The 19,478-nt window shown below is 39.8% G+C and overlaps 1 protein-coding gene across 4 annotated transcripts in view; it reads right to left on the reverse strand.

The window, feature by feature from the left end:
• Positions 1 to 5,086: 5,086 nt before the first annotated feature.
• The window catches only part of SCML2 (Scm polycomb group protein like 2), a 59,012-nt gene continuing 44,620 nt past the window's right edge, over positions 5,087 to 19,478 (reverse strand). For 3 of the 4 annotated variants that reach the window (XM_026858509.1, XM_026858517.1, XM_026858494.1), the window contains 5 exons: positions 16,297 to 16,479; positions 15,103 to 15,216; positions 9,873 to 10,154; positions 9,003 to 9,166; positions 5,087 to 7,532 (listed from right to left, as the gene is read on the reverse strand). In XM_026858509.1, the coding sequence (XP_026714310.1) occupies positions 7,407 to 7,532; positions 9,003 to 9,166; positions 9,873 to 10,154; positions 15,103 to 15,216; positions 16,297 to 16,479 (869 nt within the window). In that variant the 3' untranslated portion in view covers positions 5,087 to 7,406. The remainder of the gene's footprint in view (positions 7,533 to 9,002; positions 9,167 to 9,872; positions 10,155 to 15,102; positions 15,217 to 16,296; positions 16,480 to 19,478) is intronic. The other variant, XM_026858501.1, reaches the window with a different exon arrangement.

The following is a 19,478-nucleotide window of genomic DNA, read 5'->3' on the forward strand; positions in this document are numbered from 1 at the left end:
AGACCAGGGAGAGCCTCCATCCCCTGCTAGACACAGGAGGAAACATGGTAACAAGTGATGAGGAGAAGGCTGAGGTGCTTAATGACTTCTTTGCCTCAGTCTTTAATAGCAAGACTGGTTGTACTGAGGGAATCCAGCCTCCTCAGCCAGAAGACAGAGACTGGAAGAACGACCCCCCCTCATTCCAGTGACCTGGCTGTATCACACAGACATACACAAGTCTATGGGACTGGATGGGATACACCCCAGGGTGCTGAAAGAGCTGGCTGGGGTGCTCGCCAAGGTGCTTTCCATCATTTACCAGTAGCCCTGGCTGACCAGGAAAGTCCTGACAGATTGGAAATTGGCCAATGTGACACCCATACATAAGAAGGGACAGAAGGATGATCTGGGAAATTACAGGCCTGTCAGCTTGACTTCAGTGCCCAGGAAGCTGATGGAGCAGCTCATCCTGAGTCCCTTCACACAACACATGAGGGACAACCAGATGCTCAGGCCCAGTCAGCAGGGGTTTATGAAAGGCAGGTCCTGCTTGACAAACCTGATCTCCTTCTATGACAGGGCGACCTGCTCATTGGATGAGGGAAAGGCTGCGGATGTTGTTTACCTTGATTTCAGTAAGGCCATTGACACCGTTTCCCACAGCATTCTCCTGGAGAAACTGGCTGCTCATGGCTTGGATGTGAACACGCTTTACTGGGTAAAAAACTGTCTGGATGGCTGGGCCCAGAGAGTTGTGGTGAACAGAGTTAAATCCAATTGGCGGCCGGTCACAAGTGGTGTCCCCCAGGGTTCGGTGTTGGGGCCACTCCTGTTTAACATCTTTATTGATGATCTAGATGAGGGGGTCAAGTGCACCCTCAGTCAGTTTGCAGATGACACCCAGTTGGGTGGGAGTGTTGATCTGCTCGAGGGTAGGGAGGCTCTGCAGAGAGACCTGGACAGGCTGGAGCCATGGGCTGAGGCCAACTGGAGGAGTTTCCATAAGGCCAAATGCCGGGGGCTGCCCTTGGGCCACAACAACCCCCAGCAGCGCTACAGGCTTGGGGAGGAGTGGCTGGAGAGCTGTCAGTCAGAGAGGGACCTGGGGGTGTTGATTGACAGCCCGATGAATAGGAGCCAGCAGTGTGCCCAGGGGGCCAAGAAGGCCAATGGCATCCTGGCTTGTGTCAGCAATAGCGTGGCCAGCAGGGACAGGGAAGGGATCTTACCCCTGTACTTGGCACTGGTGAGGCCGCACCTCCTGGGTTCAGTTTTGGGCCCCTCACTACAAAAAGGACATTGAATGACTCGAGCGTGTCCAGAGAAGGGCAATGAAGCTGATGCAGGGTCTGGAGCACAGGTCGTAACGGGGAGTGGCTGAGGGAACTGGGGGTGTTTAGTCTGGAGAAGAGGAGGCTGAGGGGAGACCTCATCGCTCTCTACAGCTACCTGAAAGGAGGCTGCAGAGAGCTGGGGATGAGCCTCTTTAACCAAGTAATAAGCGATAGGACAAGAGGTAATGGCCTCAAGTTGCACCAGGGAAGGTTTAGACTGGATATTAGGAAGCATTTCTTTCCAGAAGTGCTTGTTAGGCATTGGAATGGGCTGCCCAGGGAGGTGGTAGAGTCCCCATCCCTGGAGGTGTTTAAGAGTAGAGTCAACATAGCGCTGAGGGATATGGTGTAGTTGGGAAGTCAGTGTGAGGTTAATGGTTGGACTGGATGATCTTCAACATCTTTCCAAACCTAGGTGATTCTGTGAACATGGTGATCATCAGGAGTAGTCAGCATGGCTTCAACCAAGAGGAAGTCATTCTTCAGCAATTCGATAAACTTCCATGATGAAATGACTGGCTTGGTAGATGAGAGGAGAGCAGCAGATATTGTCTACCCTGACTTGAGGAAGGCCTTTGACACTGTCTCCCATAAGATCCTCACAGACAAGCTGCTGATGTGTGGGCTGGATGTGCAGACAGCGAGGTGGATTGGAAACTGGCTGAATGGCCGAGCCCAGCGGGTGGTGATCAGTGGCACAACATCTAGTTGGAGGCCAGTGACTAGTGGTGTAGCCCAGGGGTCAGTACTGGGATTAGTCCAATGTCTTCATTGATGTCCTGGATGATGGGGCAGAGTGTACCCTCAGCAAGTTTGCAGATTACCCCGAACTGGCAGGAGCGGCTGATACATCAGAGGGTCATGCTGCCATCCAGAAGGACGTCAACACGGGGGGAAAACAGACAGACAGGAACCTCAGGAAGTTCAAGAAGAGGAAGTGCAAAGTCCTGCACCTGGGAACAACTTCAGTCACCAGTATGTGCTGGAGGTTGCCCAGCTGAAAAGCACCTTGGCAGAAAAGGACCTGGGATATCCTGGTGGACATCAAGCTGACCATGAACCAGTAACATGCCATTGCCACAAAGGCTAATGGTGGTCTGGCCTGCATGAGTAGGAGTGTTGCCAGCAGGTCAAGGGAGGTGATCCTTCCTCTCTACTCAGCAGTGGTGAGGCCACACCTGGAGTGCTGGATCCAGCTATGGGCTCCCCAGTACAAGGCAGGCACAGATATACTAAAGAGAGTCCAATGAAGGGCCACAAAAATGATGAAGAGACTGAAGCATCTCTCCTGTGAGGAAAGGCTGAGGGAGCTGGGACCGTTCAGCCTGGAGAAGAAAAGGTTCAGAGGGTTCTCATCAATGTATAGAAATACCTGAGGGGAGGTTGCAAAGGGGACAGAGCCAGGCTCTGTGCAGTGACAGGACCAGAGGCAATGGGCACCCACTGAAACACAGCAGGTTCTCTCTGAACATCAGGAAACACTTTTTCACTGTGAGGGTGGCTGAGCCCTGGCACAGGTGGCCCAGGGAGATTGAGGAGTCTCCATCCTTGGAGATACTCAAAAGCTGCCTGGACATGGTTCAGAACAACAGGCTCTAGGTGGCCCTGCCTGAGCTAGGGAGTTAGACTAGATGAATTCCAGAGGTCCCTTTCAATCCCCTAGTCCTCAATTCTGTAATACACTCTTCAACTCCTACTTAGAATGGGATGGATACAGGACAAACTTAGAAACATAAAAAGCTATAGATAAAAAAACCTGCTGTATTTAACTGGAAAACCCTCAGATCTATGCTGAGGAGTATATTTGGTTTTTCCTGTAGCATTGCTTTCTATACACTCATTACTTCCAATTACTATTTTAAGTCTATTCTAAAAAAAACTTCAAAATTACATAGTTTCAGAGCAACTGGTATAGAGAACCATGCATAAAAGTTTCATAAATGGTCTAAGTCAAAAAAACCAAGCAAACTTAAGATAATCTTTGATAATGCAGAATGGAAAAAAACTGCAGTCAGCTCAAACCAGAAACAGAACAGATAAATAGTGTAACACAATTTATCTTAAAACAGTGATTACCAGCCTATGATTCAACTTGGCTGGACACAGGATGCTTTGACTGCCTGGTTCTAAATGTCAGGTCATTTAAATTAAAAGTTATTTACATTACACATTCACATAAACATACATATGAATAGACTTTCATTAGTTACTCATATTTAAAGGAAAACATGATCTTAAGTTGGCCTACTGGAATAATACACAAATAGGAAAAGGTGACTGGAGCCCTCTGAGTTAAGCAGGAAGATAAACTATTAACTCAATAGTGTACCCATACTTCAGTTTTCTGAACTTCACCTCCAGTTAAGGGAAAGACAAGCACAAAGAACCATCACGTTTCATCTGACCAGGTTCAAACTTCCGGATTTTAACCATCCTTACCCAGGGCTTCATTTTCCCCCCCCCCCCTACAGGAATACTTGAGATACTCAAATGTAGAATTTTTGTGACATGTTCAGGGCATACACAATCACATGCACAGACTCACAGAAAACTGTAATCAGAGTTACAGAGAAGGCTACCATTGCTTTTGAACAAATTATGTCCCTGGGTGACTAGAAAGGAAGAGGAACTTCTACAAATACCGTAAGTATTCAGATTAACATCTTTGCCCCTGTGTCTACCACCTGAAGTAAAAAATTGTGTGCTTTTATTAAAAGCAACAAAAAAAAGGGGAAGATACTCTAGCCTTTGAGCCAACACTTACAACATGATGTTGTTTTTCAGAATCATTCCTGATATGCCCTACAATACGTATACAGCCACAACAAACTTGTTAGAAGAGCAGTTATGTCAACTGCAACGTGCAATCACCCTGCCAATACAGCATTCTTCAGTTTCAATACTGCATAGGTCTTCTGCAAGAAGAACTGTGAGAGCTGCTAGTCCTCCCAGGAAGCAGTATTCTAATTTCAAATAGAAGAGGCCTTACGAGGTACTGAGGAGTTATGGCACTCTCTTGCAAGACGACTGAAAGATACAGAACCAGATAAGCAGGTGAATCCTTGTCAATAGAAAAGCAACTCAGAAACAAAGAGAATACACTGTGTTGTCTTCTACATCAAATACGCACCAAAGAGATGTTCAGTATCTTTTGAGAGAGATCAGATGTAAAATGCCTCTGGACTACTGTCATTACCAACTTCCAAGTTCCATAATATGCCTGCAAAGGAGTTGAGGTTACTATTAACCCAATTTAAGTTACTTCTCAAGCACAGGCTAATCATTAAGAACAGCCACTGGAACAACAGACTTCTGTAACATAGAAATAAGAAAACATGAAGTGTATAAAATTCAAATCTATTGCCATCAACTGCTTTGATTTAAAATACTTCAGGTCTCCACCTGAACACAGGACAAAGTTTTTAGCCGTCTCTTCCCCTCAGTGGTTATGTAAGAATTCTGTCAGCTGTAAGTGGCAAAATGCTATATGCAAAACTAAACAGTTGAATAGATTCCTAAGTTGTTATTTTGAAAGCACAGACCAACCCAAGTTCAAACATTAATTGCTTCAGATAAACCACGTTGGAGTGATTTTACCCTTCTAATTAAGACTTCCTTACATCAGATGTTTACATGAACTGTCAAGAACTGCCAGATGTCAGATAAGATAGCTACCCTTGCCTATGCAAACAGCGGTCACACATACACACAACATCAAACAAAACAGACAGTTGCAACAATGAACAAACTATTTTATTTTTGTTGGCAGGTAAGAACATCCCATTGAAAATAAAGAATAAAAATTATATTCTGCTACAACACTCTGAACGTTTCAATCTCACGGTATAACACATGGCGAAATTCTGGTACTGCAACGGCACAGTAATCCCTGTGCACACAAACACACAGAAAGCCTTGAACAAATATTTATACCCATAATAGTGCCATGTACAAAAATGTCATTCCATAACGGCCAAACAGAAAATTTAAACATCTTTGTTTTTCTTATGCCAACGGCAACGTAAAAAATGAAAACTGTTTTCAGTCAATTACTTCCACTTAAATAGTATGCAGATCTTTTTACGCTACAGAACTCTAAAATTCAGTATAATAAAGTGTGGAAAATGTGAAGTATACATAATATGCTGAACATGTGGGGCATGATGTTTTCCTCATACAGCTAACTTTTATATGGTTACACTAGCAATGAGGTCCGTATTAACGCAAAGAGAAAATATTCTGTTTCTCCAATCAATGCTCTGACCTTTTCTTACTATACAGAGCATGCTTGTATTACTCATCTAAGCATACATGCACCCCAAAAGATATGCAAAACAAATTAATATAGATAACCTTTACTGTCAAATGTCTAATGATATAATAATAAAAACAACTCTTGAAGTCCAAATGACTTGCTAAATTAAAATTGCATTGCAGTCACTTAAACTCACAAAATACTTGGGACACTTGTGAGCCACAAAACTTATTATTTTGCAGCAGTATCTCTGCTGAAACCTGAGGAGTATCAGACCACTGGTAAACTGAGGCATTTTCAGAAAAGGAATTTGTAAAAAATACATTTATACTATATGCTTTCTTATAAAAAGTCAGTAAGAAATATAATAAAACCTACCATTTTAGGACTACACCTTCTCTAGCAAATAGTTTTTATCACTTGCACTATTACATACAATACATTCAGTTTCCTACACAGAAAGTATATTTCCTTGTCCCTGATGTATATTAACAATTGGCAGTGACAACAAACTGTTTTATTATCACTACTCATTCTTGCAGCTTATACAAACAGTATCAATGTTACCCAAAAAAGGCTCACCGGTTACATAGTAGCACTTCCTTATAGGAAACAGAAGCTCAAAACATTGGAAGCAAATGTGTCTTTCCAGAAATATACCAGAATATATGGCTCAGAATTAAGAGATGAATAACCAAAAGCATTGCATAGTACAGGGATCTTGCCTGCATGAATAAACCCACTCTCTGATTGTTTATCACTTTCTGACTCCAAGAACGGACAACAAATTAAACAGGTGCTAATGAATATGCAAGTAGTACACAACTAAATTAACGGATAAAAAAAACCAACAAGAAATTGTACAGTTCTCTCTGGCACAGTGCAAAGTACACAAAAAATTGAATACATATGTACAGTGTGTATGTATATTTTTTTATATATATAGTATGCATTTCCCCGACACGTACACGTGTATATATATATATAAGGCATGAACACACATATCCATGCCAAATTTAGCAAAAAGATGGAATGTTTAAAATACGGATGCGCTGTTCCAGTTAAATCAGTCTGTCCTAGAAATGACTGTTTAAACAGCCAGTATGCCCTTCCATGAAACAAAAATATTTATTGCCTACATAAATTGACAATATATGGTACATTTGTCCTTGTAAGTTATCAAAGAACTGATAATCACACTTTATAAAAGCTTATATTTGTATTAAACCCTCTCCTCCATAACCCTTCCCTCCCCACACCTCTATCCCTCATAATCAATTCATATGGCTATTCCCTTTATGGAAATCTAGGAAGAATAATCTAGAATAGTATACTAGTGTATTACTCTGCTGGCACATTAGACACAGTATTCACGACAGAAATGAGGTCTTCTATTTTAATTTTTTTTGCAATATATAGAAGTTTACAGCCACTCCTGTAAAAATTACTAACACCTGACGCTAGTTTGTTTTATTATTTTCCTTTGGATTCAGCTGTTTTGGTTCTGAATATGAACATGTTGGCTGAAGTCTGAAGCCTGAAGTAACAGAGAATGCACTTTTCAGGATGTGGTGAGCACTGTTACCTGACCTGCCCACCCCCAGTATGATCAACTGTCCTTCCCTGCAAACTTTCTGAAATGGTTCGCAAAATATTAGAATGTAATACAATTTTTTCCCTCCTTCTTTATCCTGAATGTCTTTTTTACATTTTCAGAGCACTTTCAAAAAATAAAGATGATTTATACCAACAAAATAGTTTCAAATAAAGGCAATGGCTGTGAACCTGAGAGCTTAGTGTGATACGAACACACATATTTGTGGTATCTCCACTGGCTAGTACTTTCCTTGTTTAAGTCTTTCAATGTGGTAGCACAACTTTAGGGCAGGACCCAGCTTCAGTCCCATATATTTCATTATCATATCACTCCTCAGTAAGAGTAGTGCCTTCCCATCAATTTCCTGCAGAAGGAAGAGAATAATCACAACATACAACTACTTTAACAAGCTGCATGGTAAAACTGAAAAACACATTATATTTCTTTATACTGTAGTAAAAATTTATCTACTATATATAAACCAGTAACTTAGTATAATTTGATATTTACAGATGGCCACTGAAATTGAATTTATTTTGTATTTTTTAATGTATGATTAAAATATTTAAGGTGCTAAACAAAATTACAATAAGAAACTGACCAAACAGCCCTCAAAATTAAGTACTAGCTGGGAAAAAAAGTGAATGGGTCAAGGGGGAAAAAAAGCTGCAAAGGAAGGTCTGTGCAGTTAGAGATTAAATGATGCAAGCACCAAGGCCTTGCACTGAACCTTGAACACAGCTGTGGGAAGATTCTGGCATGTGCATGCAAACAGTCACATGGAGGAAGGGGTTACAGACCATCTAAATCTGTGAAATAAGACAGATCTATGTTCAGGTTAAACCAGACAGATTGTTAGGATCAAGACCAAGGACAACTTAGATTTCAACTGCCTGGTTGAAAGGTGCTGAAATGTGACAGTCCTAAGCTTTTAGTAGCATTACATACTGTAGACAGGCAATTAGTTCCTTAAAACACCATAAAGAAAACCACTCTGTCTTGTCAGGTTTATGTTTTTTTTTAAAAAACAAAAAAAGTGACATTTAGTCTTGTTATACAACTAAGAATAAAAGATAGGAAACTCTGTTAGAAGTTATTTTGAGTTTTCCTTCCAATCCAGCTTACTCTGAGATTTAACTGTTAGTATGAGCTGGTGCGGAACAAGGATGAAATACAATCTCTTTTTGGAGGGCCGTATATACAATGAAATATGAAAGAAGTTCTTTGCTGAGCAACCTGCCATAGAAAAGCACAGTGAGAAGGAAGAGAGGAGACCAGAAACAGCACAGAGAAACTGACACAGTTGCTCTCTCTAAATAGAGCATCTAGTTAGATCTTGTGAAACCTTTTTCAAAACAGACTAATTCAACATTTCAATTGATTCTCTGAATTTTAGCATTAATGACCAAGTGTAAAGCTAATGAGGCCTAACGGCACATCCACTCTGGAATAATCAGTCTCCAAAACAGACTGTCTCCGAGAGGTGTCACCTATGTAGGCCAAATGCCTCATACTGTACATGAGAATGCTCTCTAGAGGTACCGGGGATGATGGGGGTACCATGGATATTTGCCATTAGAACTTGGATACTTCCAGCATTATTCCATGTAAGCTGGAAAGCAGTGGATATTTAGTCTAACAAGACTGGAACACAGAGAAAAAAATATACTGCAGGAGGAATTTCAAGTGGAAAAATAATTTTCAGCCTCCCTCTGATATACAAGTAGAATCTATTCTACCTTCAGTTACAAATAGAGCGATAGACACGAAAGTTGTATTTTAAGAGACTGACATGACACACAATCTACTAGAACAGAATGAATATGCATCATACGTGTCTCCTGAAGAGTTCTGCATGGGGAGCTAGTGCCTGTGGATCAGCTTCTTTCACAAAATGCATTACTTCTTCTATTGACCAAGTAGAAGGATTCTTATTCAATATTCTTGAAGGCTCCCTCTTTAGTGAATTCAGATCCGGTCCAGTTGTGGAACTTGCAGCTTTTAGTATAAAGATATTGTGAAAGGAAGAACTTATCACTAGTCTATACTGGGATAACACATTTCATTTTACATGACATTCTTAATATTAACACGCAGCTTTTATTATGCATTCTTTGCAATATATTAAAATGAAAGATGTTTTATTTTCCTCCAAATAATATTGAACTATTCCATTTGTCTTTAGATGCCTTATATAACTGCAAATATTTATAGCAGCATAAACATTAGCACTACAACATACCTAGAAGGATTAGTTCAACTTGTACTTGGCTCCTGGGTCTCAAGATGCCATTAATTGGGAATGCGGCAAAGGCAAGTTAAGCTGTGCAGACAGAGGGAGGGACAGGAGGAAACCCTATCCCCATATTTCAGCAACACGGTAATAGTTGAGACGATGCTTGGGAAGGGAGCTGCACGTAACTAGCCCTCCTGGGTCTGGCACGCTGCCGTGTCCACAACAGCAGTGACAGGAAGGTGCAGCAGGCAAGAACTCCCCTGGCTTACACGGAAGTATTAGTTCTAACAGGCTGAAGTTCTGCCTTTGCAGTTACATTAGCAAGACTGACATGCTTGGCAACAGCACAACATCTCACTCCATATGCAAGCTTTTCTATGGCAAAGAACTTTTTTATTCCTAACTCTTGGACTTTGTATGTTAATAAAAGCAGTTATGTACTTTGGAAAGTGTAGTTATATAGCATACCTTCAATCCGCCTCTGTATTCGATTCCTACTAACTTCATAGTAACCACCGCTCCCAGCAGAACTCAAGGACAGCCTCCGCAGGATTGGGCCTGAATTTGAGGTAGCAGTCACTGGCTGAAGGGAATTTCTGTAATACGCTGCACTCCCTGATGTACGATATTCTGTGGAATTTTGACGGGTCGGACTTGAAGGATTTACAGAACTAAGTGCAGAATCCATAGAGTCCTCAGAAAATCGGTGTTCTTTGGAAGTGCTGTTTTCTTCTATAGGTAATGTTTCTGCTACACAAAAAATATGTATGAATACGTTCAAGGTGGTGGACATTATACTTTTGTTATTTAACTCCTTGCTATGTTCTCTTGAAGATACTGAGACTGTAAACCTGTTAACAAATCTCCTGTGAGGCAATCAGTGCTGCTGAATGTTTGCCCTTTTTCCTCAAGTAATCATTAGACTGTTACTATATTTTTAAAACACTTTTTGTAGCAAAAAATTTAATATGTCAAGTTTGAGACAGTCTTCCATATATCATTTCAGTTGTATCTGTTAAGTACCATGAACAGGGAAGCGACAGAGGAAATTTTGGGGGGGGTAAAATTGTCTGACATTAAACAATATTAGTCCAGTATTTTCATTATATTTTTAAAACATATTCTCAAAAAGCTAACTATTAAGAGTGTGTTACCTTTATCTTGCTAAAAAAATTTAATATAAATAAAACCTCTGTTAACTAACAATTGTTTAATTTGTTCCAAACAGCAGAGGGAGTCACTAACTTCATAAACAAGTGGACGATTATCATCTCTAGAGGTCAACACATTCAGACATTGAGGCCATCACAATTCAAAAATTGAACAGGTTATAGGCAAAGCCACAGAAGGCTGCAAGTGCCAGGTACAGCACACTAACGTAACATGTTCTGACCACAATGCTCTATCTACATACAGTTAGCTCTTTGCACAGGGCAGGGTCTATGAGCACAGACTCTGGAAAGCTAAAGATACATGTAAATTACTGAATCCACTGAGCAAGTTAAAAAAAAAAAAGAAAAAAAAGAAGAAAGAAAATCAGGTCTCAGGAAGGGTGTATAACAACATTCCCCTTTTTAGTTCTTAACACTCATCAGCTAATTTCTACTCTGCAAAACACAAACAATGCCTGCTTAGAAGACTCATGAATTTTTAGAGCTTGTCAATACTGTTTCTAAGCCAGATGAGCAGAGTTTGTAAGTTCCTTTCCCTGTGCCATGATACAGGAGCCAGGTTTGCTTGATTACTGAAAATTCCACTCTCAGTCAACCAAATTCAGGTCTGATTGCAAGAAACATGCTATGCAAGGGAAAAAAACAAACAAACAAACAAATCAATGAGAACACCACTCCATTCTCTAGCAATCATATGTATTCTTCTCTGATTGCATCAGGCCAATATCTAGCCCGAGAAAGAAGTTGGAAGCATGATGCACAAATCTGTATGAAACAAATGCTGCTTTGGCAGGAGAGTTAAGATCTGGAAAATATAGCTAACAGGTTCACAGAAGTGTAAACCCCACACAACCATCTTGAAAATTACTCTAGTGAAGTTATAAAACATATGCTAGTGAAGCAGCATATTCTTTGGGATAAGAACGGGTATGTTCTGTGAAACAAGTTCCTGAAATAAGCTTTTTACTACCCTTCTTATATGACAACTTTCAAGAATTTCTTGGGTGAATACCCAATTAAAACTGAAGGTAAAAGTATTTTCCTAAAAAACCCAGTGCGCTTCTCAAGCATGTTTTCAACTTGCTTCACCAGCTCTTACGTTTGCTGCTGAAACCTGTTTAAAAGCAGAGTGCAGTGAAGAACTGTTAAGTGTATTTTGGCCTTCAGACAGCATAATCCCAAAAGGGAACAAAGGCACTCAGAGTCAGCTCCCTATTCAGTGAATTCAGTAAGGCAAGATCTGTAAGACGATGTAACATCTTTTACTGAACTAGATAGTTGTGGAATAAAGCAGCTTTTATGGACACAGACCCTTCTCTTTCATATACACAACCCTCAGAATAACCACTGCAAAACCTTCTAGTTTGTCAGATTTGAATCACAAAAGCAAAGTGGGTACTGAGGTTTTCAAAGAAAATAAACAAGAAAACCACCTTCTTTACATTTGTCATCTTGAAGTAGTTGCAGCAACTTACCAAAATAAAAACCAAAAGCCATCATTCTATAGAATTTCAGAGAGACTTTAAGAGATGTAGTCAATATGACTATAAAGTTAAAGGTTAACCAACCAAGGGAACATCAGAACTGTAGAGAATGAAACCACTAACAGAAATCTCAGTCCAAGACCAAAAGGCAGAGGTGATACTCTGAATATTTACAGCAAAGCTATATGAAGGAGACTAAGGTTTAATTGACTGAACCTGTAGATTCAGATTTCAGAAGTCTTGAAGGGTAGGATGAGACAATACTCTCCAGCAAAAAGTTTCAACTACAGTATTTAAGCATGTACCAGCCATCTCCATGTAATGTATTAAGAAAAAGCCTTCTAGTTTTTATAGTAAACAAGCAGGCATCCCACATACAGGTGTTTTTTCTAAATAACTGTTTTACATAACCCTTTTCAAGATTTCTGAAGACAAAAAGATTTTTAAAATTGAGTGATTTACAAAAGAATTTAATTGTATTTGTACCAATTATATGCCAGATTTCTCTCTGATGTTATATATCCTAAAGTAAACAATTGTAAATAAGGCTCAGAAAGATCTGCTCTGCCTTTTTCCACAAGATACCAGAATTTAAATTTATCTTCCTGTAAATTCTCAATTCACATACACAAGGTGGGAAAGCTGGCATATTGCCCATCATCTTTTAGAGGTGTTCCTGTTCAGCAACTATACTGTCCAGTCCAGTTTCCATCCATCTATCTTCTCTACAAACAAAACGCAGCTGTAATCTTGTTGAAAAAGCTGTCAACTGGTATGACAGCCGATTCAAAATCAGCATCCAGCAAATGGAGCTTTGCAAACCATGGAGCAACAAGTGACACACTTCAACATACCGAACATTTGTGAATAACAGCGGTATGGAAAAAGACGGGAGGTTCCACTGCAGAATGTCTGATCTTTGGGTAGATTAATAAAAGTCCTTATGTTTCAAATGTAAGGATGACAACAGACTATTTAAACACTGAAGGCCTTAGCAGGAATTGGATGTTTTGTTTTCTTGAAGCTCCTATGGGAATTAGAAGCCAGTTGTTCTGCCACATACACAACAGGAATGATGTAATTGGCTGCAGTAGTAAGAACACTCTGTTTTCAGGGAGAGGAAGACTGAGCTATTCCCCCCCCCCTTTATCTTTCATAACTTTAAGAAGAAACTGTTAGTGAGCATGACAGACAGCAAAATCTGCAAAACATATCCCTGAGCAGATCAGAAGGAAAGTAGCTGTTTAAAAGACCCTTTCCCACAATTATTCCACTTTGCCTTCAAATGATATTTCAAAACAACTATTTCAAGACAACTATGTCTCAATGGAACCAGAACTTTTTGGAGGCAGATCTTTCTCGCTAACCAGCCCATGACTGACCGCTATGAAATTACCTCCAGATTTTCAGCAGAGGACATTGCCCTAATGGGAAACATGCAACACTAGAGAACACTTTGCCTCTTGAAATGCACAGAGTACAAATTCAAACCTCTGAAACTATGGCAAAACACTTAATTATTTTTAATCCAAGTAACTGCACTTTGTCATGAACTACTGATCTTAAAATGTATTTTAAAGAGTATGCTGACTTCATTTGTAAAAGCGATCCATTAGCAAATAAGGATTAAAAAGCAATATGTGCACGAATGTTTACTTGAGGAAGATTTCTTAAAAGACAATGCAGGTCTACTCAAACATTTATTCTGCTCCAATTGAAACAACTTCATTTGAGTATAATTAAGTGCTTTACACTTATTAAGTTACGTACCAGAAATACCTGATTTAGGTGTATAATATATCTGTGGATTTAAGCCAGTACCTTCTTTTGGAAAGACACAGAAATTGATAATCAATGCAGAACTGTATTTCCTGCTGCTGTTATTATATACAAAGAATATGCTACATATGTAAAATAATAAGATGTACTAAATAACCCATCATTCTGAACATTTCAATTTGTTATCCTTTTCTGCTTTAACCATAGTCCTATGACATTTAATCTGCCCAGAAAAAGATATCATTCTGCCCCAACTGATGCTAATAGACACAAAATGACCCGAGGATCTAGAAAAAGGGAATAAATAACTTATCTCCATCATATTTCAAAAAAGCCTTTGGAAATTCTATGCAAATATCTTGCAGCAAGAGAAAGTGTGTATCAGATGGGATGAGTCAACATCAACAATTTACCATAGCTTAACCAGTTATGCAGCAAATGCAGAGTGAAAAAACCCCACATTTTCCTAAGTCTCTCTCACTGAAGTTTAATCCTAGATACTTCACTTCCATATGATGCAGACTAAGACTCAACACATGCTCAGTTAGGATGAGCTGCAGTGCAGGAAAAAGATGCTATTCATCAGTGAGCTAAATCAATCTAACAGCCAGCTGCCACAGGGAGGCTTCACTGCTCCCCTGGCCATGGTTGCATTTTATTCAAACCTTTCCTGTGCTCATCTGAGTCCATGGTGAGTCAGTCCAGAGAAGTAAACTGCAAACTACTCTTAGCTTCACCAAAATGTTTTCTGTGCTTTTGTGCAGTGGTTCAGCTCACCACCCAGCTGGGCAGCCTGGAACCCACTGCAGGGACAAGGAGGCAAGGAAAGAAAGAGCAGCACAACTTTCAGTGGCAGCTAATCATAAACTCAGCTGAGTTGTATCATCAAGCTACACCGTTACTCACTTAATGGCCCCAGCCCAGAGTTCTTAAGAGTTGCTTCTAATTTATCTCCTAATCCATTTTGAAGCAAATGGTTTTCTGCTAAATAGCCATATATGGAGCAGGAGGCTTCATCCATCACCTATTTGGCCAAGTCCCTTCACAAAAAAGGCTAGCAGGTGTAGTAGGACTACTGGAACTTGCAGTAGATTTTCCCTAAGTGCAAAATCTGTGCCAGTGATCAATAATTAACATACTTTCACCCTGACTTGTCAAAGGCTAGAGACAACCCAGACACATACGCTGAACTTGGTCTTTTTTGACTGAAAATACTGAAATCATAAATAATCCTTGTATATAATCCTGACATAATGTAATTACCTTCAGATGGATGAGCGTCATTTCTGGGAAGCTTAGGGGAAAGAGGAGCAGTATACGGCGGAGAGTCCTGAGAGTATCGTTTAGCACTCCTGTTCTCAGGTATTTCTTCTTTTGCTGCGAAGAGGAAAGTCACCACCTATTATTCTAGCATAAAGCTGCTCATGGGGAAGGAAAGTCCAGGGACAGAAGCAAAGACATATATCAATCATTCACCAAGTTACAGTTCCGTTTCTTGAGTCATACAGACTTGGTCTTTTCAACACAAACTTTCAAAGCTGAAGTACAGCTTAGTTTATACTGTCATCACCCAAATTGCCTTGACCTTGGCTACTTTTCAGAAAAGAGTTTAAACTATTAACTTTCATATGACAGAATTATAAACGTAATTTCTCCATTAGAAAGGGAAGAAAAAGAAAATTTTATTTTCTAAAGCAGCATCTAGAAGACAGACCCAGATATCAGACAGCTGTGAGGAAGCTTCACACCCAATATTCATCTTCTGAAATTACCCTGACATCAAGGTTTTCTCATCTATGGCTCCTGGTAACCCTTGGGCTGGGACTTGTAATACCAGGCCCTGGAAACAAACTGATGTGAGATCTTGTGCAAGTCATTTCATTTCCCCTTCACTCTACGCTCTCAGTGCAGCAAAGATACTGGCCTCATACAAAATATCACAAGCAGCCACCTGCAAAACCCACCTTTTCTACTAGAAAATTGGACTGTACATAGTACAACGTAAAATTTTTGGAGCCACCACTGAGTAAGGTAAATAAAGGGGGAAGAAAGAACCTTTTACTGGTGTGGGAAGGCCTAGGCTGAATTCCTTTCAGAGCAAGCCCCTTCTCATAAGGTAGTAAGTACCTTTTTGTAAGCTTATTTTATGATCTGAACATAAATTTAACAAATGCAATGTGAAGTTTTGAGCAGTATCATGGTGGTACAATACATATGTTTCCTGGCTTGGCTACAAGGAGGAGTTTGCTGAACAAAATGATTTCTGCACATGTGGTATGAGCTATCCCATCCTGTCAAAGCACTGACACACTGGAACCAATTCACAAAGAACTGAAGTGTATTCATTTCAACCAATTCATGTCACAGAAAGACAGATTAAAAAGTTACATTTCATGAAGTCGCCACACTTCTCAAAAATATCAGCACTTTGAAGTAACAGTTGCTTAACAGTAGTACCTGGTTTGTTCCTATCATACTCCGTAGGACTATGCGCACATCCCATGTAAGGGCTGAAAGGCTGGCTACTAAAGAGATTATCACACTGAAGGCTGTGGCAGAGTTTTTCCAAGAAGCGTAGGACAAACGATGCACTGTTTACAGAAGGAAGATTGATGGCATGCTTTTCCCCATCAAAGGAAGCTGTGAACAAGAAGATGATGTCAAACACCCCCCAAGCATCATGGAGTACAGTAAAACACCATCATTAACTTAAAGGAGAAGACATCCAGATTTGTTTTAAACCACACAAGACATGAGAGGAGTAAACAGTTATTCTGGTAGTTTAACAAATTTACATCCAAAGGACTGATTTTACCTTCTGTTGGATTTATGTCAATTTAAATTTGCTCTGTGGGACTTATTTTACTAATATCATTTTGGATTCACAACAGCATAACAAAACTTGCAACTATTCCCTCATCACCAAAACCTTACGTTTCTGTTGTTTGCTTATAAAACAGAAAGCTCTCCATCCCATATTTACAGAAGATAACACAGCAAAGACCCTTTACAGTACTTGCTGAAACAAAAAAATACAAAATATAAAAAAGGAAGCAAACAACTTTAAGATTATTTTTTTTCTCAGTTTCTAACTGAACTGAACATACTTGTGGTAATGTGCTGGCATCCACTACCATTGAAATTCTGACTACAGAAACTGTTTTGCCATTTGCTATTTTATCACTAGAGAAATCTATGCTGCTGTCAACACTACAGTGGTCAAGATCCCATTTATTTCAACAGGAACTAGGTGACAGAGATACCACAACAGCCACAAATGGATCTGGTGTCGTTTAAACTGAGTGATTACAAAAAGCCTGGACATGTGCCTATGTCTTTTACTTGTTGACCTCCTTCCTTGCCCCCAAGAGTGTTGCAGCTTTTTTTTGTTCCTTTTTTTTTTTGGTGAAAATTAGCAAGATTTTAAAAAGACTCAATACTACTATTATATGGATAAATAATTATCATTATGTTAGCTGAAACATAGTTATTTCTGATTAGAAAGACATTATGACAGAGCAGGAACAAACTTGTAACTTAAGCTTAGGGCTAGAAAGAAGCGGCATAAACACCAGGTTTATGCATCAATTTGTCTTCTTGGTTTTCAGCCTGTCATGCAGTTTTCTGTTGTTAACATAAGTTTCCAAACGATAAGTAGAGCTTTAAAGGATCACATTTTGTTGGTAGCAGATGCATTTAAAAAAACCAAACCAAAAAAACAGAAATTACAAGAAAGCCTTTATTCACAGATCTGAAAGGAACATTTCCATATTGTGTTACAAGAGAGACATACAATATACACAAAACCAAACACCCAAGTTTAGCATATTTTAGGCTTCCTTAGGAAATCAGAAATGTCAATTACTTATACTGTTGATGTACAGAAGCTTCTGATTAGTTAATGCAAGTTAACCAGTTAGCATCAACAGCAACGTGCTACCTCTCTCATCTGCTTTCATGACAGACTGACCCAATGCAAGTGCTTAAAGTTTAAGGGTCAGTACTACAGGGACAAATCTCGGACCAATGTGTTTCCATAGCCCATTCAGTTTTCCCAGCTCCAACGTTCAAACGATATGCTAAATGATTCACAGTCCCACATGTGGCTCAGACACGAGGTCCTCTACCTCCTGTTTGGGGAAGGGGTCTCCAAAGGCAAATTTTTGTTTGGAACTCAACCAGTTCTGGTGAGCAAATGGGCTGTGAGATCTAGCACAGCCCGATCTAACAAATTTATTGCAAGGTAGTAGTCAGCTATAGCAAAAATTTAAAATGCTTTATAATAGCCTTACAGACCTTCTTATGTGACCTTGGGGAAATCACTTACTCTCCATACCTTAATTTCTCGTTTTGAAAAGAAGCATTGAAAAGAACATTATTATCTTAGAGTTGTCAGGAGGGTAAAGCAAGAAACAGCCAAGGCAATGGGACTGCCCCAGCAAGGCATACCATGGGAAAAATCCACAAATAAAGATTCAGCGCAAACACAGCTTCCTTATACTCTGAACACCCAAGGGCAACCATGCAAACTTCAACCAAGGGTATGAGATGCAGATCCACAGGCTCAACGGTCTGCTCTGCGAGGGAACAACATAAACCTCTCACTTCCCACATAAATACTAGAGGAAAAAAATAAAAAGGAGTGCTTCTGAGGTGCAATAACCTCAACCTTTAATGACAAATAAACAGGGACTGGGGCTTGTCTGTGCAATCCCAGACCCCAGGATGAACTGTCATTCTCATTTCTTCATCTTCCATTGTGCAAGTATGTTTTAAATACCAGGTTCTAACCAGGAGAAAGTCTGAGAGCTAAACTATCAGAGAGCTGTGTTTGTCTGATAGTGAAGAAACTCACCAAAGAGTCTGATTTTAATTCTCTGCTTGAGAAAATTTATCTGAGCCTCAGTCTATTTCATCCCACCAAACGTCATAGACTCTGCCCTACAAGGAGAAAGAAGGGGCTGACACCATCACCACCATTAGTGGGCTTGCTAATCAAGCCTTTAATTTCCTTTCAGTTATATTTGCTTGAATTGAAACCTTATGCATCAAGCAAAAATAAAACAGTTCGTGCTTTTGTTTGAGTAGGAAAAGATGGAAAAATCGTAAACTCAGTTCTATTCAAAACAATGATTTTCTTTGGCAGTTGAACCAAAAGAACCCGCTAATTATTCACATGTATTCTAGCAGGATTATTTTATCCACATCCTCAGCAGCATACAGTTTCCTCCTAGAGCAGGTATAATACTCATCATGAAAGAAAAATACCTGAACAAGCCACACTCCAAAACCACTTTCAAACAAAAGCTCTACAAGCAGACACTCTCACAATTTCATCCTGTAATTCCTCATTTTATTTCACCGTAGCTTTCCTCCTATTCTTTACTGTTCACATGCACAGCTGGTTGTAATGTGCTATATTAACCTAAGTCACATTTTGTGGTTCTCAAAATACATCACACAAATTTTTGGTAAAATGACAGGGAGTGTTTTCTCACCCGCTTCTCAGCAACTTGTTTGACAAGCAGATGAGAAGGCAAGAGGTCAAGAACACCAGAACCCCACAGGGGTCTTGTGGCTCACTATCACCTATGTGAGGTCTCTGCTTCAGGAGCAGTCCACATCACCAAGTTCTTTAA

The sequence above is a fragment of the Athene cunicularia genome (assembly GCF_003259725.1).
Source record: "Athene cunicularia isolate RWA chromosome 1 unlocalized genomic scaffold, athCun1 chr1_part1, whole genome shotgun sequence".
In the NCBI taxonomy this organism is placed as follows: domain Eukaryota; kingdom Metazoa; phylum Chordata; class Aves; order Strigiformes; family Strigidae; genus Athene; species Athene cunicularia.